This window comes from Lampris incognitus, chromosome 5, assembly GCF_029633865.1.
Source record: "Lampris incognitus isolate fLamInc1 chromosome 5, fLamInc1.hap2, whole genome shotgun sequence".
Classification (NCBI taxonomy): domain Eukaryota; kingdom Metazoa; phylum Chordata; class Actinopteri; order Lampriformes; family Lampridae; genus Lampris; species Lampris incognitus.
Genome location: NC_079215.1, coordinates 33,404,740 through 33,430,817, shown reverse-complemented (window position 1 = coordinate 33,430,817; position 26,078 = coordinate 33,404,740). Strand labels below are relative to the sequence as shown.

General features: G+C 40.3%; 2 protein-coding genes across 2 annotated transcripts in view; one reads left to right on the top strand and one right to left on the bottom strand.

Annotated features, from left to right (window-relative positions):
• dnaja1 (DnaJ heat shock protein family (Hsp40) member A1) overlaps positions 1–16,578 on the top strand; it is a 41,473-nt gene extending 24,895 nt beyond the window's left edge. Inside the window, exons 6-9 of the mRNA XM_056280034.1 lie at positions 179–293; positions 1,488–1,603; positions 14,696–14,796; positions 14,900–16,578. Coding sequence (XP_056136009.1) covers positions 179–293; positions 1,488–1,603; positions 14,696–14,796; positions 14,900–15,133 — 566 coding nt within the window. The 3' untranslated portion in view covers positions 15,134–16,578. The remainder of the gene's footprint in view (positions 1–178; positions 294–1,487; positions 1,604–14,695; positions 14,797–14,899) is intronic.
• Positions 16,579–23,399: 6,821 nt separating this feature from the next.
• LOC130113231 (WD40 repeat-containing protein SMU1-like) overlaps positions 23,400–26,078 on the bottom strand; it is a 9,955-nt gene continuing 7,276 nt past the window's right edge. The window contains exons 9-12 of the mRNA XM_056280792.1: positions 25,334–25,460; positions 25,071–25,232; positions 24,279–24,431; positions 23,400–23,498 (exon numbers count right to left, since the gene is read on the bottom strand). Of these exons, the coding sequence (XP_056136767.1) occupies positions 23,400–23,498; positions 24,279–24,431; positions 25,071–25,232; positions 25,334–25,460 (541 nt within the window). The remainder of the gene's footprint in view (positions 23,499–24,278; positions 24,432–25,070; positions 25,233–25,333; positions 25,461–26,078) is intronic.

Genomic DNA, 26,078 nt, shown 5'->3' with positions numbered 1-26,078 from the left:
CAAGCAACTGAATCCCTGCCAATCTAGTGGTTCTATTCTGTAGCTGGCCCTTTAATCTGACCACCCAGTTGGGGAGACCAACCAAAAGAAGGATTTTTCCTTTGAGGATCAATAACCCATCAAAGATTAAATATCAAATAACTTTTGATTGGCTGACTAAAGGATTTGATTGGCTCAGGAATGAAGGATGGCCAGAAGATTGTTTTCCATGGAGAGGGAGACCAGGAGCCGGGACTTGAGCCGGGAGATATTATCATTGTCCTTGACCAGAGAGAACATCATGTTTTTACTAGGTAAGAGGTTTACGCTTGTCAGACTCTACACTGATGTATTTTTTACTGGATTACTTAATAAGTGATTACTTTTCTCTGAAAGAAATGCATTATATGTATGCTGTAGCGGAAGGCTGGTTGAACTTAAGGTTGTTTTTTTTTTTATTGTTGAAAGATTAGATAAGAAAAACTTTAATGAGCCCACATGAGAAATTGGCTCTCTGCATTAGTGAAGAACAGGATTGAAATGAAAAAAGTGCAAAAATTGAATGTATAGTAGGTCATACAAACAGCATCTTTGCTTAGGTGGTTATCCAAATGGTGAGTAAATGAGTCGTTTATCACTTTTTTCTTTCATTTAATAACTTCAAGGAAGACTTTGTGTGCTACAACCTTTCAGAGAACTGTCTGTAGACAATGAACTTGATTAATTTCAAGGTTTTTAATTTTTTGTTTGTTTACTGGATCTTGTAGTAATAATAATAATAGTCATAATAATAATACATCAAACTTATATAGCGCTTTTCTAACACTCAAAGTCGCTTTACAATAAACGGCGGTGAAACAAGACAACAGATAAACATAACACAGACATACAGGGGTGGATGGGAAGGTGGGAGCTACGAGACTCTGGCTTCAACAAATACAAAAGGGCAAGAAAAACAAAAAACAACATCGCTGTGTACACTAATTTTCTGCAGGGGTTTACTCCTGTAGCCTATTCCTCCCCCGAGGTATCCACTAGGCAGTGACACTATTTAACCTATAGCTGGGGGCTGGTTCGTGGGCCTGCGTACGGCATGTTTAGGGGCCGGACCTCCTTCGAGTCCCTTGTAGTTCAGCCAGGGTCCAAGGTGTACCCAGTTACCGTGTGTCACCACAAGGAGGCACTACATAGGGCTTGCTGTTGGAGAGGCTATGTACTGGCAGGGAGAGACTCACGCGCTCAGCTCTTCTGTTCACATTTCTCTAGCCAGCAGTGAAGGTTGAGAGTGAGACGTGATAGGCACAGAACACTACACCAACACACTGGACGCTTCACAACAACCTGACTTCTTACAGAAGAATTTCAGACACACACATGAGAAGTCTAGGTAGATGAATTGATTGCTACCTTGTGCTACACAGTGGTACCCTTTTCTTTCTAAACCCTAAAGTCCAATTGATATCTACAATACTAATAACCTTATTTTTAACCTTTCTCATTGCCTCCAGGCAAGGCCAGGACCTGATCATGACCATGGATTTGCAGCTGGTCGAGGCTCTTTGTGGTTTTCAGAAGCCTATTCAAACACTGGACAACAGAACCCTCCTCATCACCTCTCATCCAGGTTAACCAAATATTTATTTTGTTGTAGGGTTGGCCATGAATTAAAAAATGTCCAAAGTTGATTGAAAATTTTTCCTGGCAGTTCTTTGAAACCTTCTTCAATTCAGTTATTTGCTATAGAGGAGTGTTACAAATAATTAAACTTGAGGGTTAACAACTAATAGATTCTATTTTCTTTTTTTTCTTTTTTCAGCTGACCTGATATGCACGTATTACATACATGTAATGATTATCAAGTGTATGTGGTGTAAGTAGTATAATAACTTAAGCACTTTAGCTCCCGATCAGTAGACCCCATTTCAGTTCCCCTGGTGCCAAAAAGCTATACCTGTTTTATTGACTTATGCTTTTCAATATGTTTCAAATTTGAGAATAAGATATCAAGTATGATAGTTAATATTATTGATAGGAAATGTTGGGATAGAAAAGAAAAGAAAATTCAATAAATAAAGACAGGCAAGGGGATAAGGTGTAAGAGTAGGGTACACATGTCTTTATGCATGTTCAGTAATCCAGGAAAGAAAATCAAAGAAAGTTGAATCAGTTCATCTGAACACAACGTTTATTGTGAGAAACGTTTCATCACTCATCTAAGTGACCTCTTCCATCTCAACTGACTGCAGGTGTCCCCACCCTTATAAACAATACAGTGGCATAATGACCGTAAACAACGATCAGTTTCATATGCAAATTGCTGTGACCATTAACTAGAGTTAAAATAGCAATGTGTACTATTCAGAGGATTGGGGAATAGTAGCGATCACAGCGTTGTAGATTGGCGACAGATGCCCCCCCCCCCCCAAAAAAACGTTTAATGTGGAAAACACATTAGATTTTGCAAAATAATAAAGTAGTTGCAATGTTATGAATGCCAGTTTGTTAGAACATAAGCATGAATGGAACAAGTGGGTTTTTGTTATTGCAGCCACCTTGAATTATTCACATATTAACAATTTCTAACTAAAACTATGGAGCATAGTTGACACCCCGATTTACTGGTAATTGGTAATGGTTCTGTTATCGCTGCTGGGGGATTGTGTGTGTATGTGTGTGTGTGTGTGTGTGTGTGTGTGTGTGTGTGTCTGTCCATCTAATCTCGCAAACTGCTGGACCTATTGGCCCTAAATTGTTATTTTTTTTGACCCCCTCCCTCCCTCCCTCCCTTTTCTCCCCAACTGTATCCGGCCAATTACCCCACTCTCCCGAGCTGTCCTGATCTCTGCCCCACCCTCTCTGCCAATCCGACGAGGGCTGCAGACTACCACATGCCTCCTCCGATACATGTGGAGTTGCTAGCCGTTTCTTTTCATCTGACAGTGAGGAGTTTCACTAGAGGACACGCCAGTGCAGCAACCAGGACACATACCCACATCTGGCTTCCTACCTGCAGACGCAGCCAATTGTATCTGTAGGGACGCCCGACCAAGCCGGAGGTAACAGGGATTCAAACCGCCAATCCCCATGTTGGCAGGCAACGGAGTAGACCGCCATGCCACGCCACCCGGATGCCCCAGCCCTAAAAATCTTTTTGCAGTTTTATGAGTGTATGATGAAGAACCTTTTGTGGTCGCGGTGATTTAAAAACCTTCAAAAAATATTTGTACTCAATTTCCCCAACAGAGATGAATAAAGTATTCTGATTCTGATTCTTGGGGCGTGTGGGTGGCGTAGTGGTCTAGTCCATTGCCTACCAACACAGGGATCTCCAGTTCGAGTCCCCGTGTTACCTCCTGCTTGGTCTACAGACACAATTGGCCGTGTCTGCGGGAAGCGGGATGTGGATATGTGTCCTGGTCGCTGCACTAGCGCCTCCTCTGGTCGGTCGGGGCGCCTATTCAGGGGGGAGGGGGAACTGGGGGGAATAGCGTGATCCTCCCACGTGCTACGTCCCCCTGGTGAAACTCCTCACTGTCAGGCGAAAAGAAGCGGCTGGCAACTCCACATGTATCGGAGGAGGCATGTGGTAGTCTGCAGCCCTCCCCGGATTGGCAGAGGGGGTGGAGCAGGGACTGGGACGGCTCGGAAGAGTGGGGTAATTGGACAGGTACAATTGGGGAGAAAAACGGGGAAACCCCCCCCCCAAATAAAAACGTTTGTTCTTACTATTGCTGCTCCCTCTCTTCATTGACACTGGGGCAAATTTGTGATGTTGAGCTATACAAATAAAACTGACTTGACTCTCTAGCTCACTCGATCAGTGCTGCTTTCCGTTACTGCCCACTCTGAGTCAACCATGTGCATGCGCGACATATCTACAGTTGACTCAGATCAGGCAGCGATAGTATCAAAACAAAAACATGTATTCGGGTATGAGTCTTGAAAGTAAACGAGAAGTTGATCATATTTCACAAGCAAACAAATCATTCACTGCTGATCTCAGCACAGGAGAACTGGAGGAACACTGCATAAACCAAAAATAATTTGCCTTATTCACCTCGCCACCACACGAAAGTGCCATAATGTCCAATCTTAAAACTCCACTATAAAAATACAATTTCAAGAGTAGGATTAATCGCAGTAACAGTACAATAAAACATTTCCCATGGCTGAGCTATGTTTTCTTACTGCGGAGTGAAAGTCAATCAGCAGAGCAGCCATTCACCTTCATTCATTTTATATCATGAAAACCACGGTGGTTTAACATATTAAACACCTTTTAATAAGCAGGCTATGAACTGTTTCTTAAAGTGCTTGTAAATGTCTTATAATCTAAAATTAAACATGTTTATGATGCTATTATTAACACTCATATGGTCTCAACACAATGTTAATAAGGATCTTATATGGATTTGTAAGGGCCTTATTACCTATTATATAATGTTTATTAAAGGACCATAATGTAAAGCATTACTAGGATTTGAAATTATTATAGCCTGATCTCTGTCATATCATATTAGACTTGGTCGCTTTCGTGCATGGGTCCACCAAGGAGGCTGTACATCCACAGACTGACAGGCAAAATGTTTTTTTAAGTATTTTTTTAGCTTAATTATTAGGTAGATTTTTTTAGCTTGAGCGCTGCATAATGATTTTTTTTAACATATATTTCCCATTCAATTGACTTGGGCACTGCGCAAAACTCTTATAATGACAGGAAAATTTGGTTTTCTCTCTGTGTGTGCATGTACAGAGAAGAGGAGATGCGTACACCTGGTGGAGATCAATGCTCTTGAATGCGCTCCTCTAGTTTATAATGTTATCTACCACAGTTGAAATCAGGTTCAGCTTACACAGTTGTTTTTTGTAATAATAATAAATAATAACTGGCAGTAATATTAAAAAAATGTATAGTGTATACTTTCTAATGGTAAAAATTGATTGAGTTTGTGCCATATATTAATTGTAAAATATGGGGTTCATTAGTTCAGTATAACTTGAATTGACCGAGCAAACTATATTTGACCAAGCCCCACCCCACATACACACACTTAAACTGTCCTGCCAAATTTCCTCAAACTGCTGTGGAATCAATTAAATTTCTTCCCATATTTTACTTGTCATGTAATCCAGTATTGTGGCAGTAAGTTTCAGAGCAAATTGACCCCAATACAAAAATGCAATCATGCCACCTTGTGGTGGAAAAAGTGTTATTGGAGGCTGAGCAATGAAACTGCCATGGCACCCTATGTGTTTCTACCTTTTCTTATTATTCTTTCCTATGGGAATTTAGATAGATAGATACTAGATGATAGATAGATATATACTAGATCAGGGTTCCCCAGTTAGTTTTCCCCAAGGGCCAAATTATGTCAAGCATGCCAAGCCAATGGCCAAAACGTCCAGGGTTTTGTTTTTCCATTGTGCCAGTAAAAACTGTTTTATGTGCAGATATTGTTGCAGTTATTATTATTAGTAGTATTATTTTATTAGTATTATTATGAGTAGTAGTCGAAGTCATAGTGGTGGTGGTGGTGGTGGTGGTGGTGGTGGTGGTGGTAATAGTAGCAATTTAGGCCTGAGATTCTGAAAGCCTGTGTTGAGGGTCACACAACAAATAAAATGCACTCTTGAAACAAAATAAGTCCAAAACCAACCTTTTAATCATGGTCAAATGGTCAGAAATAAATGGATGTTCATTCACCAATCAGTGAGAGAAGTGAGAGCGATGGGATGAGGCAATCCTTCTGATGTCGGGCCTGTTTTCTGTTGTGGCAAGCCTGAGGCACTCACCAAGATGTGCATTGGAGAGTCTGTTTCTTTCCTTGTTCTTAGTTCATTGAATAAAACGATGACTCATATGTATGTGGAGGGGAAAATTGTGAGTAGAAGCATTGCAATAGCTCTCATGTTTTTTAATCAAACTTGGGGAACCACGTTGATCCAAAAGTCACTCACCCCAACATCCTTGTGTTATGCTTTGAGCAAGTCAGATGTTCCCATCTCCAAGACCTCCAGCTGAAGAGTTGCCTCATCTATGGAAGGTACCAGCCTTTTGGCTTCTGCAGTCCACTGGCCGTCAGCCGAAATGGAGAATGACTGTCTCAGGAAGATGAGGATGTCACCTGAGAGTTTAGGGGAGCTTTCAAATCATTCCTTGGAAGTTTTCTGCCAGGCTCATCATGAAATCCTTAATCGCTGGATCCTCCCGTATTTCATTCTTCTCGCAATGCTCCCGCAGACGTGGAAAGTGCAACTTGCTCCCATGAATGTCTCTCTCCAAAAGGTTCAGCTTTGACTGGAAAGCTCCAACTAACTCGTACGTGTCCGTAACAGTGTGGTTCTTGCCTTGTAATTGCAGATTAAGGTGATTTAGATGACGCATGATGTCACCAAAAAAAAGAAATATGCCATCACCTTATTGTCACTTAAAAACCTCTGATATTCTTGGGCGTTTTGGCTCCGCAGTCCAGATAATAATGACACAAGGTCATCGCGCAGGTCCCACACCCTCTCCAACACATGGCCTTTGCTCAGCCAGTGAACGTCATTATGCAGCAAAAGATCCTTGTGTTCCGCCGACATTCTCCCCAGCAATGCTCTGAAAAGGTGATGTTGCAGACTATAACTCTTGTGAATGAAATTTACCAGTCTCGTCACAGTATCCATCGCCTCTTTCTTTTCCCCACACAGTTTAGCGCACAACACTGATTTGTGAATAATGCAATGAAATGCTAAGAGTTCTGTGTTAACAGCGGCAAGCCTGTTTACCAAGCCCTTGTGTTGTCCCACCATTGACAGAGCCCCATCAATGACAATGGACAGTTTTGCTCACATCCAAGTCATCCTTCTCAAACAACTGTGTTAATTCATTAAAGATGGCTTCCCAAGTTGTGCACCCACCCCAAGTAGCTCTTCCCGAAAGGTCTTCCTATCAAAAAAATCTTGCTAACACAAATAGGTGTTCAGTATCAGTTCGGTCACAGGACGAGTCTATGGCTAGTGATATGGCTTCTGCTTTCTTCAAATCAGTGAGTAGATTGGAAAAACACTCCTCCACTGAAAGTTCTACTCTTCTTGTTGCCATGTTAGTCGGCAATGGTACATGCATGACAATGCCACATGCAGACTCCACAACCGTTTTCTTGTTTTTCTCATCATGGCTTAAAACTTCGCCAGCCATATCAGTTGCACATGGTTTAATCAAGTCAGCATCAGCGAATGGCTTCTTAGCTTTACCAAGTTTCCATGAAAGATGCACTCTCGTGCTGATGTTGACTTACAGATAGTAGAAACGAAGTGCTTGTATGATGTTGTCGTATTTGTTATTTTTTTGTTTGTGGTGATCTGATTTTGTAGGGTAGTTGGCATTAAAATTGGCAGCATGCATAGTGTTGAAGTGCTGCTTGAGATTATCTGCTTTGCAGACAGCTATAGCATATCAGGCATGTCAGTTTGACATTGGTATGACCCAGTAAAATAAAACAAAATTTATCAGTCCAGTCAGATTTGAACTGACAGTTTTCCTGGTCGACTTTGCACTTTTTTGCGCAGGCCATGTTTTTGGTTTAGGACAGTTATTAATTATATGTGACTTCGCTGGTAAGTGTCTGTCTAGTCAAGGACCGTAGAGAGCGTGGAGTACGTCTTACATCTACACACGCTCTATGGCATAGGTCAAGTGTACGGTGTGGGGTGAGGTCAAAATAAAGTAGAGCAGCACGCACGTTATTTCACATGTTGCTCACTTTATTACACATGTTATGACAGGTGCATTAATGCCAGTGGGTCAGCGCAGGCCAAAGATTTGGCTCCGGCCCACAGGCCACTTATTGTGATTCAGGGCACTAGCTAGATAGACAGACAGATATGGATACACCCTAGCAATAACCCACAACACCCTAGCAACTGCTTAGCTATCACCACAGATACCACAGCAACTGCATAGCAAGCCCCTAGCGACCACCCCGAACCCCCTAGCAATCCCTTAACAACCATCCAAAATACCCCAGCAATCACTTAGCAGCCACATAGCAGCCAACCACAACACCCTAGTGACTGCCTACAGGGATTAAAGTTCTCTGTCGTTATGACAGATTTTCCGTCAACTGGATTCCAGACAGGCCGTGTATGAGATCAGTGCAGGGTTTTCCTTAAAATATAAGACTTAAGGTTCAGAAAGAACTTTCTGCTTTCTGAGTCCGCGGACAGCTGCAGACTTGTATCGGTCGCGTGGACACACACGCAGTTCCCGTCATAGTACAGTTGATGGGCCACACCGTCTGGCGTTAAATGCATGTGCATTTCATGATCCACACTCCATTCCAGTTGGTGGCGGTAATGCACCAAAACATTATTTTCACTTTTGATGGCAGGCATTTTCATCTCTCCCAAGCATTTGCACAACAGGAGTTCAATGCCACATGGCTGTCTTTGTTTTGTTTTTTATATATATATATATATATATATATATAGACAAATTATATAAATGTGGGTAACAGCAGATCTCGCACATCACTTAGGCATAGCACCTAAGTATTTTTGCGCAGCACCTAAATCAACTGAACAGAAAAAAACTATGCTGAGAGCTCTCTACCCCTCTGGAGTGAAGGGATAAGGTCCTAATATAAGACAATATTTTTTGTGGAACTTATGTTCAAAACAGTTGGGGTTGTCTTAAATTTCAAGACTAGACAATTATGTGTTCATTTATTTCAAGAGATATTCTTTAGGAATGGAGAGTATGAGAGTAACTACCATATTTTGCAGTATTGCATTATAGGTTGTTGTTTTTTGTAGCCTTAATGTTGCTTGGCTAGCGAGCATTTTTATTAGTCTGTCTATAGTGAGTCTTTCGGAGTCAGTCAGCACTGACCATGTTTCATTAGTCCAGTTTAACCTGCAGGTATTTCCAAAGGCTACTGTAACTTGTTTTGCTGCCACAGAGGCAATAAATTCATGACAAGTGAAAACAAGCTTTTAGCTTCTCCCGGCATCTTTACTGCAGAAATAAAAAAGGGTGAAATTAAAATCTGTCAAACAGCCAAGAATTATGTCCGTCACAGATGAGCTCAAAAAGACAGTCTGAAAAATGTTAACTGTCAGAGAAAATAATGATGCGAAAGGAATGAGTGAGAGGAATCGACTCGCTACAGTAACTGTCAGCTGACTAGTGGCTACAGGGAAAGTGAGCTGTCTACAGATGTCCAACCAAACAGAAACTTTGGTAAGCAGCCAAACACTTTTACATTGTCAAATGACTATGGGAGGATGAGAAAATTGCAGTTCAGATCCATTCAAAGTCTTGTTTTACCAATGTTATTTTGTATGGCGCACACAGTGCAATCACTCACAAAAATGTGAAGGATTCCTTCAAGACATAGTGCTTACCTCATTGGTGAGCATATTTGTTTCGCTTTTCTTCTTGCTAATGTCAGAGTGTACTGTGAAAAACAACAACCTGTGTAGTGTTTTTCTAAATATTGTAGCGATATTGGTCCAAAATGATGTGAAAATGCATATTTTCACAATGCCAAACCCCCCCCCCCCCCCCAAGGAAAAAAAAAGCCACCACAGCACCTCAGGTTTCCGGAAGTTGGTGCTGTTAGTTTTGTTTTTTTGTCTTTTTCTGTTAAGTGATAAGATGCTCACTTAAAACAAGAATATTTTTGTTTGGTGTTATAATAAGAGAAAATAAAAATATGCACTGAATATGACTTGGCCTGAAAAAAAAATTTCAGGCATATATACAGTGCATCCGGAAAGTATTCACACCCCTTCACTTTCCCCACATTTTGTTATGTTACAGCCTTATTTCAAAATGGATTAAATTCCTTTTTTTTCTCATCAATCTACACACAATACCCCATAATGACAAAGTGAAAAAGGTTTTGTAGAAATATTTGCAAATTTATTAAAAATAAAGAACTGAAATATTGCATGTACATAAGTATTCACACCCTTTACTCAGTACTTGGTTGAGGCACCCGTGGCAGCAATTACAGCCTCAAGTCTTCTTGGGTATGAAGCTACAAGCTTGGCACACCTATATTTTGGCTATTTCTCCCATTCTTCTCTGCAGATCCTCTCGAGCTCTGTAAGGTTAGATGGGGAGTGTCGCTGCACAGCTATTTTCAGGTCTTTCCAGAGATGTTCAATGGGGTTCAAGTCTGGGCTCTGGCTGGGCCACTCAAGGACATTCACAGACTTGTCCCGAAGCCACTCCTTCGTTGTCTTGGCTGTGTGCTTAGGGTCGTTGTTGTGTTGAAAGGTAAACCTTCGCCCCAGTCTGAGGTCCTGAGCGCTCTGGAGCAGGTTTTCATCAAGGATCTCTCTGTACTTTGCTCCATTCACCTTTCCCTCGATCCTGACTCGTCTCCCAGTTCCTGCCGCTGAAAAACATCCCCACAGCATGATGCTGCCACCACCATGCTTCACTGTAGGGATGGTATTAGCAAGGTGATGAGAGGTGCCTGGTTTCTTCCAGATATGACGTTTGGCATTCAGGCCAAAGAGTTCAATCTTGGTTTCATCAAACCAGAGAATGTTGTTTCTCATGGTCTGAGTCCTTTAGGTGCTTTCTGGCAAACCCCAAGTGGGCTGTCATGTGCCTTTTACTGAGCAGAGGCTTCCGTCTGGCCACTCTACCATAAAGGCCTGATTGGTGGAGTGCTGCAGAGATGGTTGTCCTTCTGGAAGGTTCTCCCATCTCCACAGAGGAACGCTGGAGCTCTGTCAGAGTGACCATCGGGTTCTTGGTTACCTCCCTGACCAAGGCCCTTCTCCCTTGATTGCTCAGTTTGGCTGGGCGGCCAGCTCTAGGAAGAGTCCTGGTGGATCCAAACTTCTTCCATTTACGAATGATGGAGACCACTGTGCTCTTCGGGACCTTCAAAGCTGTAGAAAATTTTTTGTACCCTTCCCCAGATCTGTGCCTCGATACAATCCTTTCTCGGAGGTCCACAGACAATTCCTTTGACTTCATGGCTTGGTTTCTGCTCTGACATGCACTGTCAACAGTGGGACCTTATATAGACAGGTGTGTGCCTTTCCAAATCATGTCCGATCAATTGAATTTACTAGAGGTGGACTCCAATCAAGATGTCGAAACATCTCAAGGATGATCAGTGGAAACAGGTTGAACCTGAGCTCAATTTTGAGTGTCATAGCAAAGGGTGTGAATACTTATGTACATGCAATATTTCAGTTTTTTATTTTTAATAAATTTGCAAAAATTTCTACAAAACCTTTTTCAATTTGTCATTATGGGGTATTGTATGTAGATTGATGAGAAAAAAAAAGGAATTTAATCCATTTTGGAATAAGGCTGTAACACAACAAAATGTGGGGAAAGTGAAGGGGTGTGAATACTTACCGGATGCACTGTATATATATATATAGACAAGTTTACACAGCACTTCCGGTCCATTTCCACATTGGAGCCACCCTATGCTTTTCTTTTCCGGTGTAGGGAGTAGCTACCTAGTTACCACAGTTTAAGGAAAGGGTTTTCTGTGGTTGGCTTTTTGGCAATGAAGTTATGAGAACAAAGAAAGATGTTTTTCGGTGGTTTCTTCAAATTCAAAGCCTTCAACCACATCCGTGATTCGAAATCTGCTGTTGGTTTTCTGTGGAAGGAAAACAATGGAATGCAGGGACATTGCCATTTTGTGGCAGGTCGATGGGCAACACACTCTCTATCCAACCACTCATTCAGGCGTTTCCGTGTATTAGTACAGTCATGCACCGCACAGTGTGTCCCTGAACCATTTTTTGATTTTCTAATGTCCATTTTTAATGTTTAATGTTGTTGAAGATATCACAGATCTAGGCTTGCATCTTTACATTCGGCAACAGATGTTTAGACCCGAAGAACAATGCACCCACCCCGGCGCCCTAAGTAAGGGCAGGAAGACTCATCTATTTTTTATTTTTTTTTGCTTTAATAGTGAACACTCCAGCAACTGCCTCACAACCACCCCAAACACCAGTGCAACCCCCTAGCAACCAGCCCAAATATCATAGCAACCATCCTGGACACCATAGCAACCACCTTGCAACCACCCACAATGCCATAGCAACCCCCTAGCAACCAGCTAGAACACCATAGGCAAATGTTAGGCCTTGTGGCTCTTTTATTTATCAGTTCATCTGGTTGCCTTTTTACTATCCACCCATCCATCCATTATCCAAGCCACTTATCCTGAGTAGGGTTGCGGGATTCTGGAGCCTGTCCCAGCAGTCATTGGGCAGCAGGCGGGGAGACACCCTGGACAGGCCGCCAGTCCTTCACAGGGCCGACACATTTACACCTAGGGACAATTTAGTATGGCCGATTCACGTGACCTACATGTCTTTGGACTGTGGGAGGAAACCGGAGCACCCGGAGGAAACCCACGCAGACATAGGGAGAACATGCAAACTCCACACAGCGGACGACCTGGGATGACCCCCAAGGTTGGACAACCCCAGGGTTTGAACCCAGGACCTTCTTGCTGTGAGGCGAACGCGCTAACCACTTTGCCGCTGTGCCGCTGCCGTACCATGCTTTTCACTATCCATTAAGCGTAATTATTCTTTTTTTTACGCTTATGTACAGTTATGGTTACAGACTCTCAACCTTCCTACACTTGTATTGAGTATAATTAATTTGCCAAAAAGACACAAAACACACAGTAAACAAAGTTAAAGATGAATTTGATTGATAGCATTGTTATTATTGTTTTGTTTTTTGTTTCGTTTTTTCCTATGGATATCGTGATTATATTGTTATCGTGAAATCGTCTGGCCACAATAATTGTGTAGTTAAAATTAATATCATGACAGCCCTACTTGGAGCACCTTCCTGGGGATATGCTTGGGCTGCTTGGCCTCCTCATCGCTGCTTGCAGCTATACTTTTTGTGCAATATTTTTCTCGGTGACTCTGGTTAAACTTATAAAGGGTGTTATTTGAGTTTTTGCTCAAAACACCATGAAACCAAAGATTGTGATAGTTCTCAGGAAGGATTTAATTCTCTTCCAAATTGAGAAACGACTCTGAGATGTTATGGTTGCAGTGATATTGCGAGGATATTAAAGATTGCTCTGTATGGATATGCACCACAGTTGTACTGAAACTGTGCAGTTCTTGAATTCCTCATCACTTAATACCTCGTCTTTTATTATTCAACACTGTATAAGCCTCCACTGTAGTGTCCATTACTGCCTCAGGGACTTCTTGAGGCTGTACTGCTGTTAAAGGTGAATGATGGAGCCAGGATAATATCACATACCTATAAGATGAATACAGTGTTTCTATGAGTGTGGTGCAAAATTATTCAAATATACACGAAGAGATTCCCTCACACAATACAGGCAGGACAGAAAAAGTAGCAAAATATATTAGAACATCAATCTTAATGCTTATACAACAGTCCTTCATAAATTGCAGTGGGCACATATCAAATGAAACAGACATGGATGAATATAGCAAAAACAAATGTGTGGAACAACAAAATAATGTCAGTTGAACTATTCGCTATAGATATCTTTGGGACTTTCATGTCGGCACCCATTTGTGATGATGACACAAATCAAATAAATGATCAGTCACCATTAGTATTGCTCATTATGGCCATGTCAGTTTGTAGATGACATAGTGGTTATGAGAAGTAAGTCTTTATAGCTACTGACCGACCCAAATTCTCAACTCCTTCCTCGTATTCTCATTTCCTCTCAATGTCTCTCAGCATTTCTTCGGCGCCCCTACCGGGCTTTTGTCTTTTGCATTCATCTGCTCTCACGTGCACATGTTATTTCAACTCAAGACCACTTTGCAGATCGCCCCACTATTGGTACACAAACAAGGATAGAGACAGAGTAGATTAATAATGAAGAAAAACTCTTATACCGAGTGTTTAAGAGATATACATATTCACACTTCCTTCATAAATATAAAAATTCTAATTAAAAAGTCTTTTTTTTTTCAACTTGGAAGGAGACTAGTATTTTTTAACAAAAGCCCTATTTTCCTGTTGTTATGAGTCAAATTGAGCAATGGGTATTGGAATCTTTTAAATTGATTCGATAGCCAACAAGCTCATGCTTGCCGACTGCTGTGCACCAAGCTACATACAATGTGCAAATAAAGCTCTCTTTTTTTGGCACTTCCAGGATCAGAATATTTTGAGAAATATCTGAAAATACCTTCCATTATGAAAAGACAATACCAGTAAAGTCAATCTGCACATTAATAGACCTCTTTTGTATTCTCTTTTTTACACGTCTTTCCATCTCCATTACGCTTCCACTGTTGTTTTTATGCAACAGCTCACTCCTTGTGGGATTACAGACAGAGACTTCTGCTCCAGGTTTAAAATGGATTGATATTTGTATAATTTGATGATTGACATCATGACTAAGGGTCTTTAGATTCTTCTCATAACATTCTGAGCTTGTTATTACATTGCAGCTTGGTGCACAAGCAGTCGACTGATGCTAGCTTGGTCAATACTGAGTCAGTTTAAAAGATTATGCCATCCATTGTTCGGTTTTACACCTAACGATAGCAAAACAAGGTTTAGGGCAAGAAATACAGAAATTTCCATTTAAGGTTTGGCTGGGGTACCCTTATTGACCATCTTCCATTTAGCTGCATTACTGTTGATGCAGTCTTAATTGACAGTTGTGAATGCCTTATCGTTCTCTTTTATAAGGACTTTTTATGCTTACCATAGGGGATTTGATCAAGCCTGGAGACAAGAAATGCGTCCTGAATGAAGGAATGCCCATGCATCGTAGGCCTTTTGAGAAGGGACGTCTTATTATTCATTTTTCGGTATGGTGATGTTTTCAACTCTAACCATGTATTATTCACAATAGCAATTGTCTGTCAAAGGAGATATTCTGCTTAATGTTGTACACTGTTGTTTATCCCCCAGGTGTTGTTCCCGCAAGCCAACTTTCTTCCAAAACACAAGCTGAAAGAGCTGGAGGGGTATCTCCCTGTGAAGATGGAGGCGGAGCAGCCAGAGAGCATGGACGATGACCTCTATATCTATGCCGACCTGGAGGACTGTGACTTTGAAAACAGAAAACGACGTAACCATCAGCACTACTACATGGAGGAAGATGACTATGCAACTGCCGGGGGTGTCCAGTGCCAGACCTCTTAAACATGGTTACCTGATCTCTTCCACTTATTTCCCCATCCCTGAACCCAAACCCTCGTCTTGAACAGAGTACCTTTTTTTTGCCAATTTATGTTGTGTTGAAATGGTGTGTCGAGCCGCATATTTGGAACAGTGACCAAAGGCCCGCCAGATGCTTCTAATGCTGTGATCAGGCCCTTCAATGAAGTGAATGAATTTTTTTTTATTATTATTATATATTATTTTAAACATCACCATTCAACTGTCTGAAGTGCTCAGACTTCAAGACAAGGGCTTTTGATGTTGTGTTCTGAGGATAACTGACTTTCAAATGTCTAATCAGACTGATTTTGACAGTTATTCTTGATATGATGCCAATTAAAAGAATTGTTTACAGTGTAGCCCAATTAACAATGTATTTGAACCACCTGTTCTCCTATGATGAATGGTGAAGTTCATTGCTTGTAAGGACGATGCTCTGCAGTCGGTGTTCATAAGCAGTGGGACTGAAGTTTGACATTTGTGCCATTGTATGCTTTTGGGGCTGTTACTTAGAGGAAAATGTGAAAATATCAGCTTATGGTGACTTGGCTGAAGCAGTAAGGTACTGATTTCAAAGCAATTTGTAGATGATCATTAATGTTTCTGTAATATATTTCTGGAGTTGAACATTTTATTTTGTTTCTGCATTGATGTTTGCATTCTCAAAAAAAATTCAAAAACATTTTTTCAGCTATAGAAAGTTTAAAATAAGAATCAGCTGAAAAGCTCTAATAACCTGCTGCCACTGAACTTTCTTAATGATCCACTGCCTTCATGGCAAATATGTCCTTGTCCATTTTAAAGAGACGCTTTCCTGCTCACAGTGCATTGCTTTTATAAGTTTGGCAGCAGTTATATGAAAACAAGTGGGAAAAATCGGGGCTGTCTGCGAAAATTTACAACTCATGAACTCATAAAAATATTTCATGTCGCAAAAAAAAGGAGTTGCATCAAACTCCATTAAAGCCAGACAAGTTTCTCCCTCTGGCAATTTTAATTGTTCAGATTTACTTCTGGACTTTGGTTCAGATCTGTTTGATAAGTTGTACTGTCACCTTGTTGACAGGGCTGCCATGCTCTGGAAAATCTTTGAGCTGGAACTTCGTCTCTGTCCATAAATGCCAAAGGGTAGAGGGGGAAAACCTTCCATTCCCACACTTGATACCTCACTGAAGTGTCAATCTGACCTTAAGCCTTAACTTTAACATGGATTTGGAAGCTGTTAATTTATTCTGCATTCCACTTGAAACTCAAGACCTATGATTTTCACAAGGAAGACTGGTCCAATGAGTTCAGCATTCTTGTGAGAAGATGCATATGTGTTAGTATTGGTAGTGACAGTGGAACTAATTAACAAAAAAAGACTTAAGAAATGTGTTGTAAAGAGTTTAATTTGTGTCTGCATATGGGTATCAACTTACATTTTTGTCATAATTAAAAGTCTGTAAGTTTAGTTACTAAGATGTGTTTAAAACAAAATACGCATCTTAAGCTTACGTGTGATGAGCATGAAATTGTTGCCATCTGCCTTCCTGAAGGTGGTTAAACTCAAAAATTTCTGCAAGATGCCACTTCACTTTGTGATGGTAAACTTAGAGGTATTTGCAAAGCTAACAATTATTTAGAAAAGAAGGTGAAACAAGCCAATAGAGGATGGATTTCATGGCCTAAAAATTAGGGTTATTGCATCCTGCAAGATGCTGCAGAGCAGTCTTTCTTTTCTTTTTCTTTTTTTTTTTCACCTTTTCTTTATCTCAGTTGAAAACATCACAAAGGTCAAAAAAAAGTGACGGGGAGAATATGGATGAAAAGTGATTGTCAGCATCTGGTTGGTAGCATTGCTACCTCAATATGAAATGGCTTGAATTAAGAGAAGGATATCTCAGGCTTATTGTTCTTTCAGCAGCTTCCGTTAGGCGGTGCCACTGCAGATCATCCATTTCCATCTCTTCCTGTCCTCTGTATCTTCCTCTGTCATGCCAACCACATGCATGTCCTCCCTTACCACATCCATAAACCCCTTTGGCCTTCCTCTTTCCCTCTTGCCTGGCAGCTCCATCTTCAACATCCTTCTCCCAATATACCCAGCATCTCTCCTGTGCACATGTCTAAACCATGTCAATCGTGTCTCTCTTGCTTTGTCTCCTAACCATCCAACCTGAGCTATCCCTCGAATATACTCATTCCTAAACCTGTCCATCTTCATCACTCCCAACGAAAATCTTACCATCTTCGCCTCTGCCACCTCCAGCTCTGCCTGCACTATCTTTTCATCAGTGCCACTGTCTCCAAACCATTCTACATAGCTGGTCTCAATACCATCTTATAAACCTTCCCTTTTACTCTTGTTGGTACCGTTCTGTCGCAAATCACTCCTGACACTCCTCTCCACCCACTCCAACCTGCCTGCACTCTCTTCTTTTCTGCACTACCCGTTACTTTGAACAGTTGACCCCAAGTATTTGAACTCTTCCACATTCGTCACTTCTACTCCTTCCATTCCGCTCTCTTCCCTCTCATTCTCTTCCCTCTCATCCTCCTACTGACTTGCATTATTCTCTCCAGTGCATACCTCTGCCTCTCCAGGCTCTCCTCAACCTGCTCCTACTGTCACTTACAGATCACAATGTCATCCCCAAACATCATCATAGTCCACAGAGACTCCTGTCTGATCTCGTCTGTCAACCTATCACCATTGCAAACAAAAAAGGCTCAGAGCCGATCCTTGATATAATCCCACCTCCACCTTGAACCCATCTGTCATTCCTACCACACACCTCACCACTGTCACACTGCCCTCATACATATCCTGCACCACTCTTACATACTTCTCTGCCACTCCTGACTTACACATACAATACCACACCTCTCAGCACCCTATCATATGTTTTCTCTAAATCCACAAAGACACAACGTAACGCCTTCTGACCTTCTCTGTACTTCTCCATAAACACTCTCAAAGCAAACAACACATCTGTAGTGCCTTTTCGTGGCATGAAACCATACTACTGCTCGCAAATCATTACCTCTCCTCTTAACCTAGCTTCCACTACTCTCCCATATCTTCATGTTGTGGCTCATCAACTTTATACCTCTGTAGTTACTACAGCTCTGCACATCACCCTTATTCTTGGAAATTGGTACCAGTACACTTATCCACTCCTCAGGCATCCTAATTAATAGCCCTAATTAATAATGACTTAAAACTATTGACACTCGTTTTTGCTCAGAGGTTAAAGCCTTGTCTAGAAACAATTAAAGACGATTGCCAGCCTAGTTTTATGCAAGGAAGGCATATCAGTGATAATATTCAATTAATCCTAGACTTGATTATCAAGAATATGTCACAGGCAATAGTTATAGCTTATTTGTATACTTCTATAAAGTGTTTGATTCCGTCAGTCACAATTTTATGTATGATGCAATTGACTTATTTGGATGTGGACCCTATTTTAAGCATGCAATACAAACTGTGTATAAAGAACATAATAGTACAGTTAAAATATCTTTTAGCACCACCCTTAGATTTAACATCTCCAAAGGTATAAAACAAGGAGACCCAACTGCCCCCTTTTTTGTTATTTACACAGTTAATGACATTACATATTAATAATGACCCTTTCAAAGGAATAAAAATATCAGCTACAGCAATCAGATGTACCCAGGTAGCAGAAGATGCTACAATTTTTCTAGGAAATGAGAGAGAGATAAAAAAGCTATAGATTGCCTTGCTGATTTTTCCAAGGTATCATGCCTGACTATAGATACTTAAAAAAAAAAGTGAACTCTTTGCACTGAAAGACATCCAATCAGCTAAATGTTGTGGTAGGTAGTCCATAGACCAAGTTACATACCTAGGCATTAAGATCTGCAAAAATCAAATGGCAAGAACAGACCTAAATTTAAATTCAGTTTAAAGTTTTTTGTTTGTTTGTTGTTTGTCTTAGGGATTTGTTCCTTATGCAAGGGTCTAAGGACATTGGATTTCTGTAAAGCCCATTAGGCAAATTTGTAATTTGTGGTAAAAATTTACTTGACGTACTCTTTTTGGAGTTGAATTATATATTAACCCAAAAATGATTTAAAATTACACCACATGTTAACATCAGGAGAGTTAAATATGCCTCAGTGTTAATTCTAATAAACACTCAAAGTGTTAAATATTCACACTAGGAGTTAAAACACCAGAAATGTTATATTTGCTCAGGAGTAATTTTAATACTTTGTAGGGTGGGACTATATGTTAACTGAAACTGTTAAAAATAATTTTTTAAGTGTTTAACTCTTCACATTTTACTGTGTAGACATCACTGCAAAATGTATTATGTTGTGGTTTTGAATTCTAATACAGCAGGTCATACTTCAGACTTGTATGCCTTTGCAGGCAGTTAAACTTAGATCCATCGATACTAATAGATGTAATTGCCCATCGCACTATATGATTTATACATGTAATGCCAGATGTATTATCAGTAAATTGAAAAAATATATATCTGAAAAATTTGATACGCGACTACAAAAACACTGAAATTTAAATGGATTGTGGTCTGGAGTCTGATGTTTCCTTCTGCCAGTGTTGGTCCTGTGTTTTTCCTCACTGGAAGGAAGCAGGAAGAGAGCCATGAGGCTCCTTCACACAACAGACACTCCGAAAGCTCATTGTCAGATTTCCGAGTAACATTCATTCTAAAGGAAGTATTAAAGTGTTAAGATGCACCCAGTGACTTATCACAATTCTTTCAACATGTTAATGTTAGAGGAGAATCCCAATGTTTGTGTCTTTGGAATGAGAACATTCCAAATTAATTAATTTTCAAATTAATTTTTAATTTAAAAATTAAAATTTTCACTATACCAAGCTTCTATTTCCTTGTTGCTTAAGAAGGATGAGGACCCACTTCTTTGTAGCAGCAGGAGTCCAATCTCACTTCTGAGTGTGGACCAAAAGATTTTAGCCAAAGTCCTTTCTAATTATCTCCAAAAAGTGGTCTCATGCCTGATATCGACTGACCGTACAGGCTTTATCCAAGGAAGGCATTCTTTCTTCAACACAAGGTGATTGCTTGACATAATTCATACACCAAGCTCTGAATCCCCTGAATTCGTCCTTTCGCTGGATGCAGAAAAGGCCTTCATAGGGTAGAGTGGACTTACCTTTTCTTTGTTCTGGGAAAAAATGGGGTTTAGTAAAGATTTTATTTCATGGATTAAACTTTCCTATTCAGCCCCTGTAGCTTAAGTAATCACAAATGACTTACACTCACCTTTCTTTCCTCTTAAACGTGGCACGAAACAAGGTTGCCCTCTATCCCCACTGCTATTTGCAATTGCCATTGAACCCTTAGCTATTTGGCTTCATAGTGAAGCAGGGTTTGAGGGTATTAGGAGAGGTGGGATCACCCACAAAGTGTCCTTGTACGCGGATGACTTACTCTTGTATATATCTCATCCAACCTCTTCCATTCCTATTATTATGTCTATACTGGAGCAGTTTGGCAGATTTTCAGGGTATAAACTGAATTTTCAGAAAAGCCAACTTTTTTTATAAACCCAATTGCCACAAGAATGCCTCATTCACTCTTTCCTTTTGAATGGAGGGATAGTGGGTTTAAATACTTGAGCATTTTCATCACTGAATTATTCCCTCATATTTTCAAGGAAAACGTCCTCCCTTTATTAAAACATTGGCCATATTAACCTTATCAAAATGGTTGTCCTACCCATATTGTTATAGCTTTCCCAATATATTTCAGTATTTATTAGGAAACGCTTCTTCACAAAATTAGACCAGACTATATCCTCGTTTCTATGGGGAAACAAACCACAGTGCATTAAGAAAGCATATCTCCAATGGCCTAAGTTGAAAGGTGGGATGGCCCTTCCAAATGTTTTTAATTATTATGGGGCATGTAATATTCAGAAACTTCTCTACTGGCCCAATGTAGAGAAGACTCCTCTTTGGGCACAGATGGAGATGTCCTCTTCCCAGCGGTCTCTTTATTCCTTAATATGTTCAGGCTTACCACTTGTCTCTGTCGTCAGCTCTATGCCCACCGTTACACACACTATCAACATTTGGATGCAATTCAGGAGGTACTTTGGTCTTAACAGACCATCCTCTCATTCCCCAATATGTCATAACCACTTGTTTAAACCATCGTGTATTGATCTCACCTTCCAAACCTGGTTTGACAAGGGACTCAAAACTGTCAAAGATCTGTACAGCAAAGGGACTTTCTCATCATTTTCAGACCTGTCTGAAAGATTCAATTTGCCCAGATCTCATCTATTTCACTATTTCCAGGTTTGACATTTCTTGCAAAAGCAATTTCCAGAATTTCCAAACCATACTACTCATTCTGAATTTGATTCTATTCTCTTGTTGAACCCCAATGTAAAGAGCCTTATCTCAATTATATATACTGAAATAGATTCCATTAAGTCCGAGACTCTTAACCATCTTAAAGTTGCTTGGGAGCAGGATTTGGGTGTGGAGCTGACAGATTGGACATGGGACACTGTGCTGGGGCTAGTTCACACCGCCTCAATATGTGCTAGACATAGTCTTATGCAATGTAAGATCTTACATCGCTTTCATTATACTAATGCTAGACTTGCAAGGATATTTCCTGGTATAAGTGATGCATGTAACCATTGTGGACAATCACCTGCAGACCTGCTTCACATGTTTTGGACCTGCCCTCGTTTATTTGAATTTTGAAAGACATTTTTAAATCCTTTGGGGATATATCTGGTGTGGATGTTCCACCTGATCCTCTTATGGCCCTGTTTGGCATTCCCCCTAGGACTAACACTTCCCTGTATCTCAATAGAATTATGTCTCTCACCTCTCTTTTAGCTAGACGTCTAATACTGTTGAAATGGAAACATGTATCAGCACCTACCCACAGTAGATGGATCAAAGATGTGTTATACTATATCAAATTAGACAAGATTAGAGTTCCCTGAAAGATTCAATGAGAAACTTTGAAAAAACATGGTCACCTTTTCTGGACTATATAAGGACCTTAACAGTTGCTCCAGAGGATGGGGATAGCTAAAGCCACAGAAGGTTAGATAGAGTATTCTGCATACATACACACACATGCACACACACTGTTGTTGTTTTTTGCTTTTGTTTTTGTTTTTTTAGGGGTCCAAGCATGTACTGCAGGAACCCTATTGTTACTGTAATGGCATGACTTTGTATGAAATTCTGTCTTTGTTATGATTGTCACCAGTACTACAATTTTTTTTTTCCTGTTTCTCTGCTCTGGGGATGGAAGGGCGAGAGGGAGGGAGGGAATAAGGGAGGGGATGCATATATTTGGTTGTTTGTTTGTATTGTTTGAAAAAAATGCAAAACCTAATAAACAGATTTTTTTTTATTTACATTTTAAAATCTTAAATTAATTGAATTTTTAAGTTTTTAAATTAATTTTCAATTTTCAACAAATTAATTTATCACACAAGGAACAACTCAATACCTTATTTAAAGAATTACCATTTTTAATGGAGTGTAGAGTAACATGGTATGATGAAAAGAGTATCACAGTAAAAATTTGTGAATTTTATTTGTAATATTGCCTGGCCAGCAAATTCAATGTTATGTACAAGATATATACAAAATACAGTCTGTAATGCACTAACATACACAATTTTCCAACATGAAATAAGGACATACTACAAATTATCAGTATTACTACAAGGCATGTCCTTGTAGGCATACTGATCCTACTGTTGCTCCATTGCACTAATTATGGTATCCCAACAAAACAAACTGACAGGTATGATGTGACTACATGAAAGGCAAACACGAAAAAATATAAAACCTCTATTGTATATAGACACTGACACTGGAAATTCATTGAGTTTTCACCAGTCAGCATGCATATCTGCAGAAATACACCAACTCTTTTTGGCATCCCTGCACTGATATTTAGGCAGTGTGCTGAGGTGGCATGCAAAAAACAACACACATAACTGACATTACATCTGTATCACTTAATCAATATTTGCTGAAAAAGTATTACAAGCCAACATTGATCCTTAAATTACCTGATATTGTTTGTTTATGCCCAAACACATGGCAGTTTTATGATACATCTTTTCATCACCACCATCATGCATTTTCATGTCCAAAGACAGAAGAGATGAAAGAAGGGATTCAAACTGTACTGTTTAAACTGGGTAATTCCATAAGGAATTTTCTGTGTGAGTCAGGAGATCTAACAGGAAATGGAAGAAGTTAGGGTTTCCATAGCCTGAGGAGGCCATCTTCGCTGTATGTGGCAATCAGGTTCTCATAGGGGTGGTGGTCGATACCAATAACATCTTTCTCGTGGACCTGCGGATGAAAAAGCGCTCACATCACCAGACAGTCTCCTATTTGGCTTTTGGCTCTGACCTGCTGCTGTTTTCTTGATAGATTTCTGCAGGATTGGGACCCAGCAGCAAGGACAATAATTAACCATAAGAGAAAAAAAATCAACTGAATTAACTGTTAAATGCCGTCACGTTGTATTCTAATTGAAACACAGAGTTTAGGTCATTTTCCTAGGTGTGAACACTCCATGCATATTCAGGTGAACACCAAACTAGTCCACAACATTTGCCGAAAGTTGAGGCTCTTTGGCCCACCTCCATCCACACCATGGTGCAGACAGTTTCTGGTGTGAAAGCAATTTTGATGAAGTTCAACTGGACATAAGGAAATTATGACTTGATGTAATCTACTGTGGGTTCACAAGGGAATGTTTCTATTTTTTCTTTATTGTGGTACTCAGCCAATACACCTCTTTTCTGCTTAAATCGAGCCAACAACTTGTGATATACCTTGCATTCTGTCTTTCTGTCCCATCTTCCTCCCCTGTGGTTTGTTGGCAAGCTAAAAGCAATCAAAACATCCCATTGTGAGCCCAAAATGTACTGCTCTCATGTCATAATTTCTTTTATATTGGGTCAAACTTGAACCACAAGATGTCTAGCTATAAATTAATGTGAAATGACTTGGACCAATACAATATGACAATCCTGTGGACTCGGCTTTGGACTTTTATGAAAAGAGCTAAATGTGAAAACCATTTAGGTTTTGCTAATGAGACTACATATTGGCAATAGTGCTTACTGTTAGCGTTCTCTCCAGTTTCCCTGTCGCAGATTCAAAGCAGTAGAGCACCAAGTCTTCTCCAACACAGTAGATCCACTCGCCACGAGGCGAGAGGGTACAACAAACAAAGTCCCCCCCTCCCTTTTTTCCTGAGCTGAAGGTCTTCACAATCTTAAAGAGGGGAGAGAAAAAATTAATTCTAAAAAGAAAATCAAAACGACTAAACATGGATCCCCCCCTTTTTTTATTCTCCCCAATTGAATTTGGCCAATTACCCCTCTCTTCCGAGCCGTCCTGGTTGCTGAACCACCCTCTCTGCCGATCCGGGGAGGGCTGCAGACTACCTCCGATACATGTGGAGTCGCCAGCCACTTTTCACCTGACAGTGAGGAGTTTCACCAGGGGGACGTAGCGTGTGGGAAGATCATGCTATTCCCCCCAGTTCCCCCTCCCCCCTCCAAACAGGTGTTCCGACCAACCAGAGGAGGCGCTAGTGCAGTGACCAGGACACATACCCACATCCGGCTCCCCACCCACAGACACGGCCAATTGTGTGTGTAGGGACGCCCAACCAAGCCGGAGGTAACACAAAGATTCTAACCAGCAATCCCTGTGTTGGAAGGCAATGGAATAGACCGCTACACTACCCGGATGCCCCTAAACAAGAATTTTGTGCGAGTGAAAATATAAAATTATTTCTTGAAAGAAAAAAATAAAAGGGTGCCAAGAATGATGTTTTAATATAAGTAATAATTAATGTATTTACAACAAATGCATAGTTACATCAAGCGACATTCAACAACTTCTCACCTGACCCTTCATGTTCATGATGACCACTATGTTAGAGTGGTTACACATCACAAAGTTTTCTGGATTTTGGGGGAGAGGGATCACATTGTTGACCGGGATGTTGGAGGGGCTTGATGGAGATTTGAAAGTGTGTATGCACTCTGAAGTCTTTACACTCCAAATCTAAAATATGCATGTGGAAAAAGGTAAACACATTACACTCTAGTATTAGCAGAGCATTTTCCCACACACACAGAGATCAATATCTTCACAGGGCTGTTTACCTTAACGGTCCCATCAGAAGAGGCGCTGATGATGTGACTGTCATCTTGAATGAATGACGCATCGTTCACAAAAGACGAATGGCCTTTTAAATCCTTTAGTGTCTTCCCTGATCTCAGTTCATGGATTCTGCAAGTGACAGTGTTGGGAGACTGACTGATGTAGTTGGTTTGTAAATCAGAAATGCCATATATTTGAAGCTGTAAAACAGCCACTTAAATAAAATAAAACAGCACCATAAGGGCCAAAAAAGAATATATATATATATATATATATATATATATATATATATAACTTTGTTAAAAGAAACACTCAATGATAGGAAAAGTGTTCAATAATCCAGTTAATCAAGTGAATTGAAAGTACATTTATTTGACTCACCGGATTATATATATATATACACTACCGTTCAAAAGTTTGGGATCACCCAAACAATTTTGTGTTTTCCATGAAAAGTCACACTTATTCACCACCATATGTTGTGAAATGAATAGAAAATAGAGTCAAGACATTGACAAGGTTAGAAATAATGATTTGTATTTGAAATAAGATTTTTTTTACATCAAACTTTGCTTTCGTCAAAGAATCCTCCATTTGCAGCAATTACAGCATTGCAGACCTTTGGCATTCTAGCTGTTAATTTGTTGAGGTAATCTGGAGAAATTGCACCCCACGCTTCCAGAAGCAGCTCCCACAAGTTGGATTGGTTGGATGGGCACTTCTTTGAGCAGATTGAGTTTCTGGAGC